Here is a 19052-nt window from a genome sequence, read left to right on the forward strand (position 1 = left end):
TTGGCATTTGATGCTCAACGGTTTGATGGGGTAGCTTGCATGCTCCTCTGCTAGAAGTGTTCTCTGACTCCCAACCTTCGTGGTCATACTCGGGTTGTGTGATGCCGTATCAAGGAATTTGTGTGATCGCCTCAGTGCACAATTTTTATATTCGAGCCGCCTTTTCAGGTTTTCAACTTGAATCCGCCTTTGGGTTTCAAGACGTATTCAGGATTTACGTCTTGAACTCCCCCTTTGTTATTTTTCTCTACCATACATTAATTACATTGTTTTTTTTGCAAACAAAGATTAATCCTGATGGGCGGGATGAAATCTGAAGATAGTCTCTTCTGTTTAGAAATCCATGTATGATTAGAAGGGGCTTTTAAGGCACGTAATGTAGGCCAGGGTTCGTGGTTATGAAAGAAAAGGATAAATAGGCCCAAATAAGTGTTTCAGGGTATTGAACCAAGGATCAATTCATTCTGATGCCATCGATCTTGTCTTGCTCAAAATGTCTCTTTCTTTGATGCTCTATGATCTTTGAGTGAAGGGATTCAGTGATTCGGGAATGATGTGCTTGATCAATCTCATTGAAGCTTGATGCACCATTTGTCTTTAGGGAATTTTTGCATGTGTTTTTTGTTCCCTTTTTTATTTTGTTCTTTCTTTTTTGTTCTTTTTTTTCCTTTTTTTGCTTCTTTTCTTTTTTTTTTTGCCCTTTTTGTTTGAATCATCGCACTTGGCATTTGGTTCACCTTTCGGTATCTCATCTGAATCAATGTCTTCACTCATGTGAGCAGATTTTCTCCACCTTGCCCCCCAGTATGGAGGGTGATCCTTGGTTAGGGTTGAATCAGAAGGAAAAAAATACTATAGGCTCAAAAGGGGACGCAAGGGATATATATTTTCTGTTGTGAAGGGATAAAGAAAGAAAGCCGTTCATCATTTCATACATGTAAGTCTTCACAGAAGAGGTATCCCCAGGGGGATAGATTTTTCAGGATTAATTCTATTCACATGAAAACAGTGTAGTTAATGCATGATAGAATTATTTCGAATGAATTATTTTTCTGCTCCTTGCTCCCAACATGTCTCAATGTTCAGGCTCCTGGCGAGATGCCCCAAACTGTATCTTGGAAGAATGCTCATGTTCAAATGAACAACTCAATGCCTTGGGTTTTAATGGTAAAAAAGGTTAATTTTGAGTCTAAAAGGACAGTTGTGTGATCTTATTGACTCAAAGAAAGGTGTGGGTGTATCAAAAAAGATAAAGGTAATGTTCAAGAATTTCAAATGGAGGTAATGTCAAAATTTGGTTTTTTGATAATGACCATGAGTTATTTTGGGTAAAGAATCAAGGTGTTTTATTCTAGGGTTTGAGACAGGGTAGAAAGGTCTAATCTTGTCATATGTCAAAAATCTATAATTCTTGAAGAATTAAAAGAATCCTTAATTCATTTAATATTCAAAGAACTAAAGATTAAAATTGTTCAATTGCTCCACCTTAAAAAGTAACATGAATTCATCGTTTAAAAGATGTGTTCAAACAAAATAATCCTCTAAGTGCAAATGGTATATGCCATGCCCCCTTCTTCGGCAAGCGCCTTACAGTTTTCAGAAGAATGTTTGGGAATCCTTATGTGGCAACAACTTCAACATCGTAGCCCTTAGGATATGGGTACTCTTTTCTCAGATCATCCTGGCAGGCTTAGTCCTACAATCAGCTGATCCAGCTCCCCCTGTACTGATTTCAGTTTTTCTTTAATTGTTAAAATTGGCTTCCATGTGGTGTAATGTGGTTAAGACCACTTCATCGAATCCTCCGTGATTTAATTTCATGTTTATGAAAATGCTTAAAAATGTAGATGAAGATGCAAAAATGCAAGAATGCATGAAATGTTCGAGGCATTGATCCAAGAAATGTGACTGTTATTATGAATAATCCTTATTGGGGACAAAAATGTTTTATCTTTTAAGAGAAAAAAATATCCTGACAGCTTCTGACATGTTGACTAGTCTTCTGCTTTCGTCTTTCACCGGTTGAATAACCTGTCGAACCGCTCCGGTCTCTCTGGATGAACCGTGAAAATATTGAGTTATTTTTTGTACTGGTCCAAGAAGTCTCGACTGATCGCATCTCGAGCATTTACTTTTGTTGAGCCTGTTCCCAACGAATTCGTCATTGGAGCCCTTAATTGATAGGAACTATGTGAAGTTCATTAATCTGTTTCTTGAATTCGCCGGCAATGGTCTCCAATTTCAGCTATCATTTTGCCATTGTTGTGTTCAAAGGGACTTCCGAGATACATAACCTTCATCTTGCCCCTGCAACCTGCCAGTCAGTTCTTCAAAGATAAGCTTTCATTGTGCTTGATGTAGACCCGGTTCATTTTGAGTCTTTTATAATGCAGCAGTGATATACTCTTCAATTGTGGGCACCACGTCTTCTGGATTGAATGTGACACATAGTCGCCTTGTAGACTATCCTTTGTATTTTCATCTCTTGTATTACAACACCTTTGTCCATGGATTCAGATTATTCGAGTTTTAACAAACACGTTTTAGTGGATCAATGACCTCTTTTTAATGATGCAAGTGATGAAATAAAAAAAATAAAGATGAAAAGAGTTAGTGAGGTGAAAAATAATCAAAAACGATCATAAAAATGAAAGTCCTACCCCACATGATACCTACCCCACATGCTTATTATTCCTACCCGGACATGATCTCTATCCCGCATGCTAATTTCAAACAAATCCTAACCGCATATTTGTCTAGTTCGCATGCTTTGAACAGAAAGTAAGCATAAATAAAGCAGCCTAGGTTTGAAGTGAGGTTTTGGGGGGCTCTAATTTTCCATAGTCTCCCGGTTTAGGTTCTAAAAAAACGGTACCCGAGTTCTCCTTGTTGGTGCCCCTTTGGGCTTGCCAGACCCTTAGTCCTAAACCCATCACAGGTTTGTGTGGACTAAGTTAAACTCGAGAGGACACATTCCCTTATGTCTATGCGGAGAATAAATTCACACGAAGACATAAGGTATATGAATCCCGAAGGCTACTTGCTAGGCATATGCGGTGAATAAATTCACACGAATGCGTCGCTTTCACCCCCACTTAAAACGGGTTCGGAGCTCGGGTTTAGATCCTTAGATGAAAAAAGACTTTAAGGGCTGAAATCATTGAGAAAACGGTTAGTACAACTAATTACTCGAAAATAATCAAAAGTAAGTAATAAGGATCGAAATGTTACCTTAAAATTTAAACTTACCATTTTCATTAAAAAGACAACTGGAAATTACCTTAGCTTGACTCACTTACCTGTGTCCCCAGCGGAGTCGCCAAGCTGTCGCAACCGTCTTTCGGTTGGGCCCCGGAATTGGGCTTCGACTTGAAAAATGTGGATTGGAGTCGCCACCGATCATTTATTTAAAGATAAATGGGTTGATCGGATACCCTATTTCTTACCTGATCTGCGTCTTACCAAAATATGTCGGGCTCGGGAGTCGGTTACGGTCAAGGAAGGATTAGCACCCTTGAACCGCCCTTTCGGTACTACGTAATTTCCAGTTGTCTTAATTAAGAAAAATAACAAGTTAAATTAAAAGATAAAATAATGATCCAAAATTACTTACCTTTGACGGATTTACAAATATACCCTTTAAAAGTCAAAATATGGTTAGAAGAGATGAATAAATGATAAATAAAGTAAACAAATAAATAAGGAGATTAAGAAAGAAATAAGTAAATATAAAATGAATAGAATATAAAATAAAAAACAACACTAATATATGCATAGCAAACAACTAAATAAAAATAAAATGATAATGCAAATAAATAAATAAACAAGTAAAAGAATATAAAACATAAAATTAGGATAAATATAAAAATAGATAAATAAATGAGTAAAATATAAAAAGTAAAAGCATATATATATATATAAAATAATAATAAAAAAAATCAAAAATAATAAAGTATATATACATGTAAATAGGAAATATATAAATATATATATATATATAATAACACTAATAAAAACATATATACATATATAATAAAATTAATAGAAAGTAATATGCATATATAACAAGAATAATAAAGTAGGAAAAAAATGATTTAGGGGGGAGAATTAAATATTTTAAAAAAATGAACACGCCTCGGGGGTGGATCTAGGTTCGAAACTTCGAAATCCCATCCCTTTTTAGTCATCGGTGCAACCCACGTTTTGGGTTATTCGAACCAAATCTCAAGAAAAATAACGTGCACATGCGAGAAATGAACGAACCAATGTAAAAAAAAGATGCTACCTGTCGCAACCGTCTTTCGGTTGGGCCCCGGAATTGGGCTTCGACTTGAAAAATGTGGATTGGAGTCGCCACCGATCATTTATTTAAAGATAAATGCGTTGATCGGATACCCTATTTCTTACCTGATCTGCGTCTTACCAGAAATATGTCGGGCTAGGGAGTCGGTTACGGTCAAGGAAGGATTAGCACCCTTGAACCGCCCTTTCGGTACTACGTAATTTCCAGTTGTCTTAATTAAGAAAAATAACAAGTTAAATTAAAAGATAAAATAATGATCCAAAATTACTTACCTTTGACGGATTTACAAATATACCCTTTAAAAGTCAAAATATGGGTTAGAAGAGATGAATAAATGATAAATAAAGTAAAACAAATAAAATAAGGAGATTAAGAAAGAAATAAAGTAATATAAATGAATAGAATATAAAAAAAAAAACAATAACACTAATATATGCATAGCAAACAACTAATAAAAATAAAATGATAATGCAAAAATAAATAAACAAGTAAAAGAATATAAAAACATAAAATATAGGATAAATATAAAATAGATAAATAATGAGTAAAATATATAAAAAAGTAAAAGCATATATATATATATAACTAAAATAAATTAAAAAAATCAAAAATAATATAAGTATATATACAGTAAAATAGGAAATATAAATATATATATATATATATACACTAAAAAAACATATATACATATATAATAAAATTAATAGAAAGTAATATGCATATATACAAGAATAATAAAGTAGGAAAAATGATTTTAGGGGGGAGAATTAAATATTTTAAAAAAATGAACACGCCTCGGGGTGGATCTAGGTTCGAAACTTCGAAATCCCATCCCTTTTTAGTCATCGGCGCAACCCACGTTTTGGTTATTCGAACCAAATCTCAAGAAAAATAACGTGCACATGCGAGAAATGAACGAACCCATGTAAAAAAAAGATGCTACCTTTTATTTCCTTTTCGAATCGTTTACAACAACTTTGCCTTTGTATTTTCCGTGCTTTTCTCTGTGTTTTGTGTGTAAATCGTGTGTTACAATGGTGAGTTACAATGGCTATTTATAGTGCTTGTGGATCCTATCTTTAGGAATTTAAATCTTAGTAGAACTCTATCATATTTTTAGGAGTTTGAATCCTAGCAAAATGTTATCCTATTTTTAGGAGTTTGAATCCTAAAATTCTATCCTATTTTTAGGAGTTTGAATCCTAGTAGGACGAAAAAGTGTGTTGACAGTTAGGAACTTGAATAAAACGAACTTAAACAAAAAGAGGTTAAAGGAAATTAATAGTAGAGGGACTCAAACCGAACAAACCAATAATGCAAAGGAATATTTACTTTTAATTTTTAAATTGATGATCAAAGTCTTTCAAACCCTAAACAAAATAAACTATTCACATAGTTTACTCAAATTTAAATTATTTTAAAATCAACATAACTAATCTAGAACTAATTGGCACGATAAAAAGTATTACCAATAATATAATAGACAAATAATTATAACTTTATATCTACGGTACACCCTAAAATTCAGATCTAAATAATATTTCATTTCCCCGCATTAACCATGTAATATGAAAAGATAAAAACATTTGATTTTGGTGTGATTTTAAGGTAAATGGTACTAGTAGTTCTTGAATTTCTAAAGCATTTATATTTTAATTATCAAAATTTTAAAAATTATTTTGAAGAAGTAAAACTTTTGATTTGTTTTCATTATATTTCTTGTCAATTATTAATCATCGTTGACGTTGTATGCTCACGTGTCATTTTTAATAAACTAATACACTCTTATAAAATAATGTGTAATCATCTTAGTGGTGAAAAATTACAGAAAATATATGACATTAAAAACAATTAAACCTACTATCTATAGGAACAGAGTGTAGCACCTAACTAACAGACTAAGAAAAAAATATATTTATAACATTAATTGTAGTTATAAATATATTAATATTTAAATTTGATATGCTATAAAATAAATAAATAATATTTAAGTTAAATTATAATTATAACAAAAAGTCATAACATATTATAATAACCTATTTATAATGTAAATGTATTTTTATAACATTGTAAAAATATATTCATAAACATTATAAGGAAATAATTATAAAGTTATATTATTTTATAATTATATATTTTTACAAAATTTGAAATTAATTTTTATCCCAAATTAACGTATTATTTATAAAAATTTTGTTTTTATTTTAAAAACGGCTCAATGTTAGTTTATGTGAATATTTATATCTCAAAATCAGTTCTAATACGTCATAACCCTAATAACTCAATTGGACCGACCATCACCTTGGCACCACAAAAATAATAAAAAGAAATCTCAAATACATAAGGGGAAAGTACAAAAATGCTCCTCAACTATAGGATGATATTTTGTTGAGTCTCTTGATTATTAAAAATTATAAAGTGATCCCTTAATTATATGGCGTTACTTTGTTTAGTCATTTGACTATTAAAAGTTACAAAATGGTCACCTAACTATTCATATATTTCATACTTGTCATTTTCTGTTAAAGAAATTATTAGTAATCTGAGTTGGACGTCAACCTATTGATTGTGATATGATAAAATTTGATTTTGAAATCTCAAACGATTATTATATCATAGTCATGTTAATGTATAACTTAGAAATCTATCATTTTTTTAATGAAAAAATGATGAATTTGTAACATATGAATAACTAGGTTGTCATTTTATAACTTTTAATATTAGTGAGACTCAACAAAATAATATTTTATAATCAGAATATTATTTTATAACTTCTAATAGTTGAATACTCGACAAAATAATAACATGTAGGCCAGTGACCATTTGGGTACTTTACCCAATAAATAAAGAGTAGAGCAAGTGAAAAAATTGCTTCCTCCGTTCTTTATAACCCTCTCCTCCATCCTTTCATTTCCCTCTCCGTTCCGTTCTGTGACTTCGTCAAAATCGGTAATGAATTTCGTTGTTTCTTTTTCTGGAATTGTAATTTGAATCTCTCTGTTTTATCTCAAAAATCCCTTCTTTTGTTTGCAGACTGTACCGTTACAATTCACCGAATCGTATGGTGAAAAGATAGAGATTGATAGACTCAGGGGGCGGAGTTGATACAGTGTAATGGCGTCCATGGTAACGAATCCAGTGACGAACCTGAATTCTGATCGGAGCAGGAGGAAAAAGAAGAAATCAATGATTAAAGACAATCAGACGAACTGTAACCAGTCCCACTTAACCAGATGGAAATCAGAGGCGCAACAGCAAATCTATTCCTCCAAGCTTCTTCAAGCCTTGAGCCAGGTCAGTCTCGACGCTCCTTCTTCTTCGGCTCCGCGCGGTGGCCGAGCCGTCCGTGAAGCTGCCGATAGAGCCTTGGCCGTAGCTGCTAAAGGGAGAACAAGGTGGAGCCGGGCCATTTTGACGAGCCGGCTTAAGCTGAAATTTAGGAAGCAGAAGACAGAGAGATCAGCCGTGGCTTCCGTCACCGGGTGTAGCCGGTCGAAGAAACCGAGATTTAGCGTTTCGAAATTGAAAGCCAAAAGCTTACCGGCTGTTCAAAGAAATGTCAAGGTTCTAGGCCGGTTGGTTCCCGGTTGCCGGAAGCAACCGTTACCTGTTATTCTTGAAGAAGCGACTGATTATATAGCTGCGCTTGAAATGCAGGTTCGAGCCATGACCACTCTGGCCGAGCTGCTATCTGGTTCCGGTGCGACCACCTCCGCCCCTGCCGCCGCATCCGAATAGTCAGTAACACTTTTTTTTTTTTTGCTTAGTTGCCAAGTCATCTTCATCTCTCTTTTCTTGTTCCCTACTTATTTTTAATTTTTTTTTCTTTCCCATTGCCTCTCTAGTAATCAATCCTCCTGTTAAATACATGTCTTCTTTATCTCATATTTTCATTTTATCTCACTGTTAGACTACTGTTCCTCTGGATGTATATTTGCAATCGACAAACTGTAGAGTTATTTACTCATTGATTTCAGTTTCGAAATTTGTTACATGCTTGACTTGGTTTTTATTTATTATAGTGGGTATGATTTTTGGGAAAAAAATTGCAGTTGATTTTGATAATTTTGGATATATGATTTTATGTGAAGAAAATGAATTATAAAAAAATTAAGAAATAAATTATATCAATAATAAATATATATATAAAATAAAAAAAAAAGCTTCCTTGCCTTTCTAACAGGGGCTAAAGCTATGATCTAAATAGCTACTATACCATTGTGTTCCTGAGATATACTGCTCGAATTTTTGTGCAAGTGTCAAATATAATATAAGCAATATGATCATACGAGTAATTTTTAAAATTCTTTCTTTTTAGCTATTGGATGACATCTGTATGCATTTCAATCTTTGATCTGTCATTTTAGTTGCTAGATTTCAGTGACATTGAACCAGAAATATAATAGATCCTTCTTTTTTTTCCTTCATTTGGGAAGATGTTAAGAGTGTATAGGAAACACAAGGAGAGGAACAGTTTGTGAATTGGGGGATGGTAAACATCAATGGAAAAATTGAATGAGATAAAATTTTAACATAAATATTATTAATAAAATAAATAATTAATAAAAAAAATTAAATTTCAGAATGACACAAATCTATCCTCGGAACTGTAGATCTGCAACTACATGTGCATAGTCCAAAAGGTGGTGATAGGAGCGCCAAACCTGTAGTAATGAGAAGTCTCCCGGCATGGCAGCTATCATGTGGGTATATGTCCCCACATTTTGTAAGCATTGCCCCAAAATTCAAGTCAGTTCTATAGATTTCATGTGATGATATAAAATATTTATGTAAATGATGGGCGATATCATTCCCAAGTTTTATCAGTGAAAATTTTGCAACTCTGACATGAAATTACCTAATCCAAATGCCCTTTTAAGATTTTAAATGATGCTCATCTCATCTCACTTTTGCCACCATCATCATTTTTGTTTACATATTTAATTCTTTTTTAATATCAATGATAAAAAAGAAATATTCTTCTTCAAATTTTGGGATTTAAATAATTGTATTTATAGGATATTTATACGCGTTGTTAATATCTAAAAATGATTTTGAACATATACTACATTATAATCCCTCCAAATTATTCAAGAAAAATATTATTATCTAAATAGTCGATGTATAATTTCTTTACTTTTACTAAATTTTAATCTCTACTTTCCCGATAAGGACCACTAATAATTAAGTTGTTAACCTAATGAGTTTGATGAATGTGGGGGGAGGATGATTTAAGAGTTAGTAAGGGGTTTATAAAGAAAAAAAATGATAGTTAACTCTCATCTGTCGATGATCTATCACTTTTCGATTACGATTGAATAATATGATTGTAAAATTATAAATGAAATGATTTATTATTATAATCGATAAATAGAATCGTCTGCTTTAAACTATAAAATTAGTGTCTATTTCATTTTTAATAGTAAAGTGAATTGTGTGTAATATTAATTGAATTATTTATTTAAATTTCTTAAAATTCAGTAACACATTTTTTTTATAGAAATTGCTAATTTTATTAAACCAATCAAAAGCGTAAACTAAACACATAATAAGGATATTTTACTAAACACAAAAAACTAGAAATTTAAAATCCATATAAAGAAAATATTAAAAATCTTAACCAATTAAATTTGGAAAAGAAGTAGATACGAAAATATTTGTCTGTATCAATAAACGAATCACAAAAGAAGAAGTTATAAAATAGAACTCCAAAAATTCAAAAATTTTAATAATCAATGGATTAGTTTTTTGAGTTTGAGTCGAGTTCTTCAACTTTGTATGATATATGTTTATTACATATGAATATATATATATATATATATATATATATATATATATATAATATATATATATATTTTAAAAACCGTTTAAATTTGATTCAAATAGTATCATGACATTATAAATATTCACAATAAAATTTATACAGAAACTCAAACAAATCAATTTGACTCGACTCGAAAAGATTTCAAATAAAGTTTAAATTATAATAAGATACGTTAATTTAAAAATTCAAAAAAAAAATAGATCGACTTGAATTGATGAAATATTCACTCCTAGTGGTGAGCACGTGGGCAGCAAAGGTGAACGTCGAGCTTCACAAGCGTTGCGGTGCGGCGCTGCTTATAAATCATCCGGCGGCACCTCATTTGTAACTTTGTTTTATAATTAAACGAATATTTTTTTTCTTTTATGAAAACTTAACTTTAAAGAACAACTGTTTTAGAGCATGCAGCTGCTGTTGTCTTAATTATATGGAACATCATCATTAATGTTTACCATTAAGACACGTGGTTTTTTTAATGAGATGTTTTGTTGTTTTAACGGGTACAGAATAAAAACTTTTATTTTTGTTCCAGTCGTTTAATGAGATGTTTACCATTATTCCAATAGTTTAATGACCATCAAGAATATGCCTTGATTTTAAAGCTTTTATTGGAATAAAGAACAAAAACCAGGATAACTACACGTCTAGTATCTCAACTATTATATTTGTTTAAAATCACACTCAATGTTTCATCTGGGTTTCACTTTGGTCACATACCATTAAAAATTAACTGAACCTCTGACGTGACATTATCTTCTAATAAAATGTCAATATAATTGTTAGTTTTTTTACGATAAGTGGCCAAAATAAAAAAAAAACTAAATGTTAAGAATAAGTTTAAAAAGAAAATAGTTAGATGATCAAAACGAAACAATGATGATAATTGGGGTACTAAACATGTAGTTTACCCTAGAAACTAAGAATGATGGAAAATTTGTTAATCACATTATTAAGATTTATAATATTTTTCTCCTTTGAATTTGATTAATAAATTTTTCGTTATTTCTCATTCTTATTTGGTCAAAGTAGATACTAACGTTTTTGTAGTTACTATTTAAGGTGTCTAACATTTTATCATGTTATTATTTTAAGGTTATTCTGTTAACGACCTTTAAAAAATATTCGTCAACCAATAATTATTTGACACGTAGCATTAATTTATTATTAATATTAATGTTCTAAAAGTAAAAAAAAAAAACTAAATTTCAAAATTCCTAAAAAAAAACTCTTCATTTTCTAATTTCTTAACCTCAAAACCCCCTTATAAACAAGAGATTAGATGATGAATGACAGTCAGAAGCTCAAGCGTAGGTACAATCTCATCGATGACGAAGAACATGTTATAATTGGGTGAAAAAATACTTTTGTGATAGGATTTAGGGACAACGTACAATGACGATTGATTTTTAGGTGACTGTATGCGACGACAAAGGGCCGACCAACCGGTGGGAGCCTGATGATAGAAGGGGTGACCAGTGGTGGCTATTTCAACAATGACATATGTGATTTATAGATTTGAGGTTAAAATTTAGATTTTTTGTAATTTAAGAATTTTAGCGAGGGTTTTAGAAAATTAAGGCATAATATAAAAAATACCTAAACTATACACTAGTGCATAAAGTATTTTTTGCTTAAAGTATGTGTCTAATGTTTCCAACATTATTATTTTAAGTTACCATACCGTAAAAGCCATTAAAGAAGACCGTTATCTAACGCGCGTCATCCATTGACCATCAATTAGAATTAAGGGAGTGTGTTTGTGGGAGTATTTGGTGAGTTTATATGGCATCGAAGATTGGTTTTAGAAAGGGTGTTTGAAAATATTTTTAAGTTTTTTAAAATAAAAATTCTAAAAAATATAAATGTAACACGTGTCAAATAAATTTTTTTAACAGTCGTGATGGACCAAACACTTAAAACAATAACGTCGGAAACATTATGGACATACTTTAAACGAAAAATACTTTAGGTATTAAAAATGAACAAATAATATAACTTAGACACTTATTTTTTTCATTAATACATTAGGTACTACAATTTAGACCACTAGAAAAGTTTGAGAATCATCAATGTTAAAAGAAAGTAGATAAAGGATTGTCGAAAAAAGTGGTGATAAAGATACAAAGAATCATGTGAAAAATTATCACGAATCACATGTGGAGATGTCAAGGTTTAGCCCAACACCTTTGGTATTTCAGCATACCTTTATGCGCCATGTTAAAAGCAAACTAATTATCCCTCCCTTTTGCTTACCTTTTTTAAACTATGGGCATGGCACGCACCATGTGATTATACCATCCAAAACGATTAAAAGCAAGAAATAGAAAAGGGAAGAATTCACCCAGTGACCTAGTAATTAAAGAAGTGTTGTTCTTCATAGAGATTATAGGTTCTAGCAACAGTTATTTCGTCTACACAGTGTATGTACATCATCAATGGCTAAAGAAAGATTCTAAATAGATTATACCTTATAATTACTCATATTATTCAAAATAATAATAATAAAAGGACATGCATTAAAATGGTTTGAATGGCTTAAAGCTGAAGTACTTTAAATCCAAATGGAGGTTCCATGTAGACCACATAGTAGGTTTCTTTGTTAAGTTCAAATTGAGTTGTTTGGGTCAGATAAACTGAATCGAAAAACTATGTTAGTATTTTATTTTAAATAATTTAAAATTTAAAATATTTTGGATGTAGGAGGGTAATATGGAAAGGGACCATTTAAGGTGGAGGGAGGGGTCCCTAGACAAATAGAAGATAGAGTAAACCTTTTTGGCAGCCCAATTGGCCCACCATCCAATGGAGGATTGAAGAAAAAAACTTGCAATTTATATGAAGCGATTGTCTCTAAGCTTAGCGGCGGATGCAAATGTATTTTAGTACGGATATCGGAATTTTTTTTTTCAGTTAGTTATTTATTTTGTTGATGTGTTTATCTTGAAGTTTTGTTTGTATCTATTACATACGAAAAAATTATGTCGTTTATATATATGTGCCATTTTAAAAAATATTTATGAATCTGTTAATACTTACAATAATATTTTCACGCTAATCTTTTATAAGAAAACCTTTCAGAATAATATATTATTTTATAATTTATAATTACTACAAATTAAAAAAATAAAAGAAGAATGATAATAAGAGGTATGAGAAATAAAAAAGAAAATTATGTATTATTTTAAATTTATATTCATCGTGTTATATACATGTATATATATATATATATATCATCCAAATTAAATTTATAATAATATATAATATTGTAATAAAAACATTAAAAATTATATTACATTATTAATTTATAAAAATAAAATTAATAAAAAAATAAAATAAATATTTTTAAAAATAAAATAAATATTTTTAAAAATAAAAAATATGGACAAGTCGAAAATGTGTTTGGATTAACCATTTATAAATATAGATGAATTAGAATAATCTTTATCAAATGGTTTAATTACAAAAAATAAGTTTACAAACTTATTCCTTTTAGACACTCTAATTTTTTTAATCAAGGTAGGTGTTTATCGTTTTCAACGTTATTATTTTAGGTGTCTGGTTCGTTATTAATGTTAAAAAATCTATCAACCATTCAAAATGTGACACGTGTCGTGTTTTTATATATTTTTTGAATTTTTATTTTAAAAAACTTTAAAATGTTATTATTAAAAAAATCATTTTTAAAATATTTATAAGAAATTTCAAACCCCTTAAATATATGATTCCAAATCATCGTTTATCACTTTCGTCGAATAGTCACTCACTTATTTCCGTCCGCCCAATAATCGACCATCACTCTAACCTATATTCCCCGAATCTCTAAAATCTTCAATACCATATAATATAAACTCTACACGTATCAAGTGGTTGAGAGATTTAAAGTTTATTTTTTTTAAAAAATCACAATTTTAAGTTTTTTTAAAATAAAATTTAAAAAAAAATATAAACGTAACACGTGTTGAGTGGTTGACAGGATTTTTTAACAACCGTAATGAACCAAACACTTAAAGTAATAATGTTAAAAACTTAAGTACCTACCAAGATAATAAAAAAAATTAGACACCAAAAGTAAATATTTGCAATAGTTTGATTACTTTTTTTTAATCAAGTCTTTTCAAATCAGTGTTTTGGGCCATTACATATAATATAAACAAACAGGCCATATTATAGTTGTTTGCATTGATTTTAAGAAAACAACCTTGTAACGGGCCTAAAATTAACAAAGAGAAGCAACGTACAAAACTTAACCCATTTAGATCTTGTTCAAACCCGAAGTTTTATTACAATAGAATAAAAAAGTTACTTTATTAGGTCTTTTTTCAAATTATTCAAATTAAATAGGAAAAATCCAATCAAAAACCATATTTTTACGGTAAAATTAATCAGGGAGATGAAGTATAGTGTCATATTTATTTTAGTTCAAAAGTAAGATGATGAATATCAATTAAAGTAAAGCTTAGTGACAAATCTTGATGTTCAGCTAAAGTATAGTGATGGATTTGCATATTTTCTTTCTCTCTCACTTTTTCTTGCTCATTAAGCACTTATTCAATTTTCCTTTTTCTAACCTTTTTCCCTCTTCATGCTCCCATTTTAAAACATTACATAATTCGGACCATGAGTTTCACATTGGCTGCATCACTTTTGCTAATAGCTTCATAGTTACAATTTGCATAAAACAACGAAGATTTGAAATCTCTTCCGGATTCCAAAATTGACAAATTTTCACTCCATTCAATTTAATAGGATCGAAAGAGAAAATAAATTTGAATTTTGTATGGGAAAAAAGAAGAAGAGAGAGACGTGCACTCGAAGCAAGGGCGATTTGTCTCGACTCATTTTTGATGTAATAAAAGAGGTTTTGTCTGCTTGTGTTTTAGGGACAGATTGACGCGTTTTTTGTTATTAATTAATTAGCAAGGAAGGATAATTGTTTTGACTCTGACTTTTTTAGAAAAATATTTTTAAATTAATTGATTATAAAAATATATTTTAAATGCAAACAAATCCAGAGTGATTGACACCGCCGACTTCCCATTGCCGCAATCTCCGCTGGTCGTTTCCCATTCCACTTCTTTCACACCATACCTTACGGTACTACATGAATTATAGTATATGACACTAAAAAATATAGGGTAAACTTTTAATTAATTTTTATTACAATTATCACCGTTAAGAAAATTAGTGTAATACATTAAATCTTCTTTTTTAAAAGAAAACTTTAAGTTCTTCTAAACTGACCAACTCCTCCTTTCATCACGTTTTTTTAATCATCATTCAAAGATTTTTTGATCGAAAAATCTTTCGATTTTGAAAAAAGTCTAGATTTTGCAAGCGTGTATTGTTGTTGTTGCATTTACCGAAACTATTACAACCTTGAAACAAGTTAATTCCATTTGCAAATTCCCATTATCTTGTCTTATATCACAATCCTATGTGATTGTGGTCCACTATAGCGTAAAAGTTGATTGTATGAGTTGTTTGATGATGTTCGTTTGAATTGATTAATTAATCCATATCAGGTATTGTAGAGGTTTATTATGAGAGTGATTTTTTTCATTCACAATATCATGATTCGAACCCCTGACCTTACTTAAGGGACCTAATGTCTCATTCCATTAAACCAAGTTTTGATGAGTAGTTTGTTTGCAATGATATCCATTTTTTAGTGTTGGGTCAGGGGTGCCAAGAAAAGAAAGTAGCACATACATGTATGCGGAAGCAGCATCAAAGACTATACAATGCTTTCAACAATCATATGTATCTTTATGGTTCAAGAACCTGGAATCTCTAGACTCTTTTCAAATTTGGAAAAAGAAAGAAAGAATTTGAACCAAATGAAAGAAAAAGAAAAAAAAGAAGTTATTTTGGTGATCTTTTCGACGGGAGAAATCTACTAACATCGACATAAACAATGATGAAAGGAAACAACGGTATGTTTAAAAGAACAACTTGAGATTTTCTTTCGGAGGTGAATACTTTAACATGCTAAATCAGCTTTTCTTAATGGGAGTTGGCGATAATGAAAGTAATGAAAGCAAATTAAAAGTTTAGTGAATGTATTGCAAATTTTAAAAGTTTAGTGACCAAAATGCAAGCATTCTTAAAGTTCAGTGATTATTTATGTAGTTTATCCAAAAATATATCATGAATATAATAAAAGTTTAAACTTGATGTAATATTATTTTATAATTTATACAATGATAATGCCTTATATGTTGGGAAATTATAATTTTTAGAATTTAAATAAAAGTTTTAAAGGTTTAAATACATACTTAGTATTTTAACTAAACATATTCTCTCAAGTTAGTACTTGAAAAATTTGTACTATCAAATTGGTACCTGAATTAGGGATTTTCACTCAAGTTTATATCTAAAGAATTTTTGCTTTAGGCTGGTACACAGACACTTTAATTCAATCATTATGTTGATGCTTTTAATTAAATTTTACAATTTTAAAGTAAAAAACCACATGATGACATTATTATTGGCATGTGGTATAATCTTATGTTATCACGTTATCAAAGGTTAGTACCAGTAATAAACTATCAAATCAGTGAATGAAACTAAAATTTAGATACCAACTTGAGAATAAAAATTCTTTAATTACTAACTTAAGAGAAGATGTCTAATTCAAATACTAATTTGCTAATAACAAATTTTTAGGTACCAATTTGAATTAAAGTTAATTGAGATATTAACTATATATTTAAGTTTTTTTAGGCATGTCGAATAAATTTATATTTATTAAATATATATTCAAACAATTCATAAAGATAATTCGTAGAAAATTATTTGAGTCAACTTGCATCCTTATCTATATGATAAATATATTTCACTTTCCAATTTAAGCCACGACAATTTGGTTTTACTTCAACAAAGTCTTTTTATTTTGGTTTTTTGCCAAGAATATTTGTAATAATATTTAGGCATCTAAATGCTAATTCATTTTATCAACCACTACATTTAATACAAATATAAGTATCTTAAAGCAATTTAAATAGTTTTTTATGTGGATTCATCAGTGATCTTTGTGATGAAAAGAAAGATTATTCTCTTTAGAGGTCTTGAGGTCGAACAATTTTTCTACGATGTCAATAATTTATTTATTTTTTAAATAGATACCACATTATAATCACCTCATACTATTCGAAAAATTATATATTTTTGACATTGAAAAAATAGTTTTTATGTTATAATAATAAGTGATCTCATCAATATTAAACTTTGTAGAACAAAATCAAAGCTATTTAATGAAATGCAAACAAGTGGTTTTAGTGATTGATTTTCAAAGCTATTAGGTGACTTTGTAAAATTATTAAATGTGAATGACCATTTGCATTTTTATTTTTTATTAAGATAAAGCTAATTACAAAAGTAGTATATGTTCTAAGTACTCTCAACCATTTGATAATGAACGTTCAATCACCCTTGCAATCACTGGTGCTAGAACCCGTGACTTCTAGGAACAACACTAGTTTTTTTAACTACTTAAGTAAGTTGGTCCATGCACCGCTTGCATTTTTAAGAAAAACAAGTACTTATTAAAGAAGGGGAAATTATATATTAATTATTTAACAGTCCTAAATACAAAGTGTCAATCACTCTAATCCCTTGCTATTATCTTTTTTTTTAAAATGATGTGACCTAATGAAAAACAATTAAAAATTATAAAGAATGGAGGAAAATTGAAAAAAAATATAAATATGGGAGAAAATTAATTTCGAATTTTCAGAATTTATTTTGGAAACCATGTTTTTATTCAAATTTATAAATATGTTTAAGTTCAACATTTAATTTTAGGATAAAAATACTTCTAATATTTAATAAAATAGTCATTTTAACCCTTAATCTTTTTTAATCATTTTGTCTTAACAGTTTAAGGAACTTTTATCTCAAAATAAAATGTTATAATTAAAATGCTAAGAAGAAACTAAAATAATTATTTAGCCTAGAAATATTTTTTTTAATTATTATACCTAAGAGAATCTTAAAGCTGTGATATAAACAAATGAGACCAAAAGAATATGAATGAATAGTTTAATTGTTGTTTCAAATTGTAAAGCAATGGGAAAAAGCGTAGGTTGATGCCTAGGAGAATCATTCATTTTCAAATCAGTCCATTAAAGTCGATGAGAAGCATTGTTGTTTTCTTCAAACAAAAGGTCGGTTACAGATTACGCATAAATATGGTCTTAAAATAGTCTTAGGAACGATTGTCTAATTCCATAGTAAACAGCTTGAGATAGACAGTTTATATAGTTATAAAGCCATGAATCGACAGCAACTTTCCAACAACAACAAGCCCACTAATATATATAGCTAAAATTAGTTAATTAAGGACAAAATATAAAGGAATCTTAACACCAACTCAAAGCATTGCCACATGCAATACATAACGATTTATCTCCTTCAGATCTTTTTCGTAACTTCCACCTCGATAATTACTTCTTCACCTATCAAAGTCTTCAATAAAAAACTCCTTTATTAATTAAAATCTTTGGAGTTTCATATCCTCCAGTAAATTACAATCTCTTGATATGATCACTGACAGACTCACGTGATTTGTTAGAGACCAAATCTTCTATCTGACAATCATATCTATTTGTCTTGTTAGTCTATAGATAGCCATCATGATTTTAAACTTGATATCACCAATAAGGGCCAATGTATAAGCCACAATACATGATTGGAGAAGGGATCCTTAGTTCTCTCTTCTAATCTCTCTACATTGCGTATCGTCTTCTTCAACTCACTTAAATCATCGACTGTAACTCTTTGACAAACCAAAAGGGGTGAACTTTCGAAAGTCCTCGTAACCATAATTTTCTCATGAACAATAATGAAGTATAAGTTATATAAAAAAAGGGTTTTGAATAGAGTTATTTAAGAGTTTGATTACTCGTTAAAATCCAAAAAAATGAT

The 19052-nt window shown here is 29.9% G+C and overlaps 1 protein-coding gene across 1 annotated transcript; it reads left to right on the forward strand.

The window, feature by feature from the left end:
• Positions 1 to 7182: 7182 nt before the first annotated feature.
• LOC120213092 (transcription factor bHLH147-like) lies at positions 7183 to 8202 on the forward strand. The gene is made up of 2 exons (XM_039211235.1): positions 7183 to 7252; positions 7337 to 8202. Exon 2 carries the CDS (start codon positions 7418 to 7420, stop codon positions 8039 to 8041), a length of 624 nt encoding a protein of 207 aa, XP_039067166.1. The 5' UTR covers positions 7183 to 7252; positions 7337 to 7417; the 3' UTR covers positions 8042 to 8202.
• The last annotated feature ends 10850 nt before the right edge of the window (positions 8203 to 19052 follow it).

This window comes from Hibiscus syriacus, unplaced genomic scaffold (assembly GCF_006381635.1).
Source record: "Hibiscus syriacus cultivar Baekdansim isolate YM2019G1 unplaced genomic scaffold, ASM638163v2 tig00110020_pilon, whole genome shotgun sequence".
Lineage (NCBI taxonomy): Eukaryota > Viridiplantae > Streptophyta > Magnoliopsida > Malvales > Malvaceae > Hibiscus > Hibiscus syriacus.

Coding starts and splice junctions, on each gene's coding strand:
- LOC120213092 (XM_039211235.1), top strand. CDS start 7,418: ATGGCGTCCATGGTAACGAATCCAGTGACGAACCTGAATTCTGATCGG.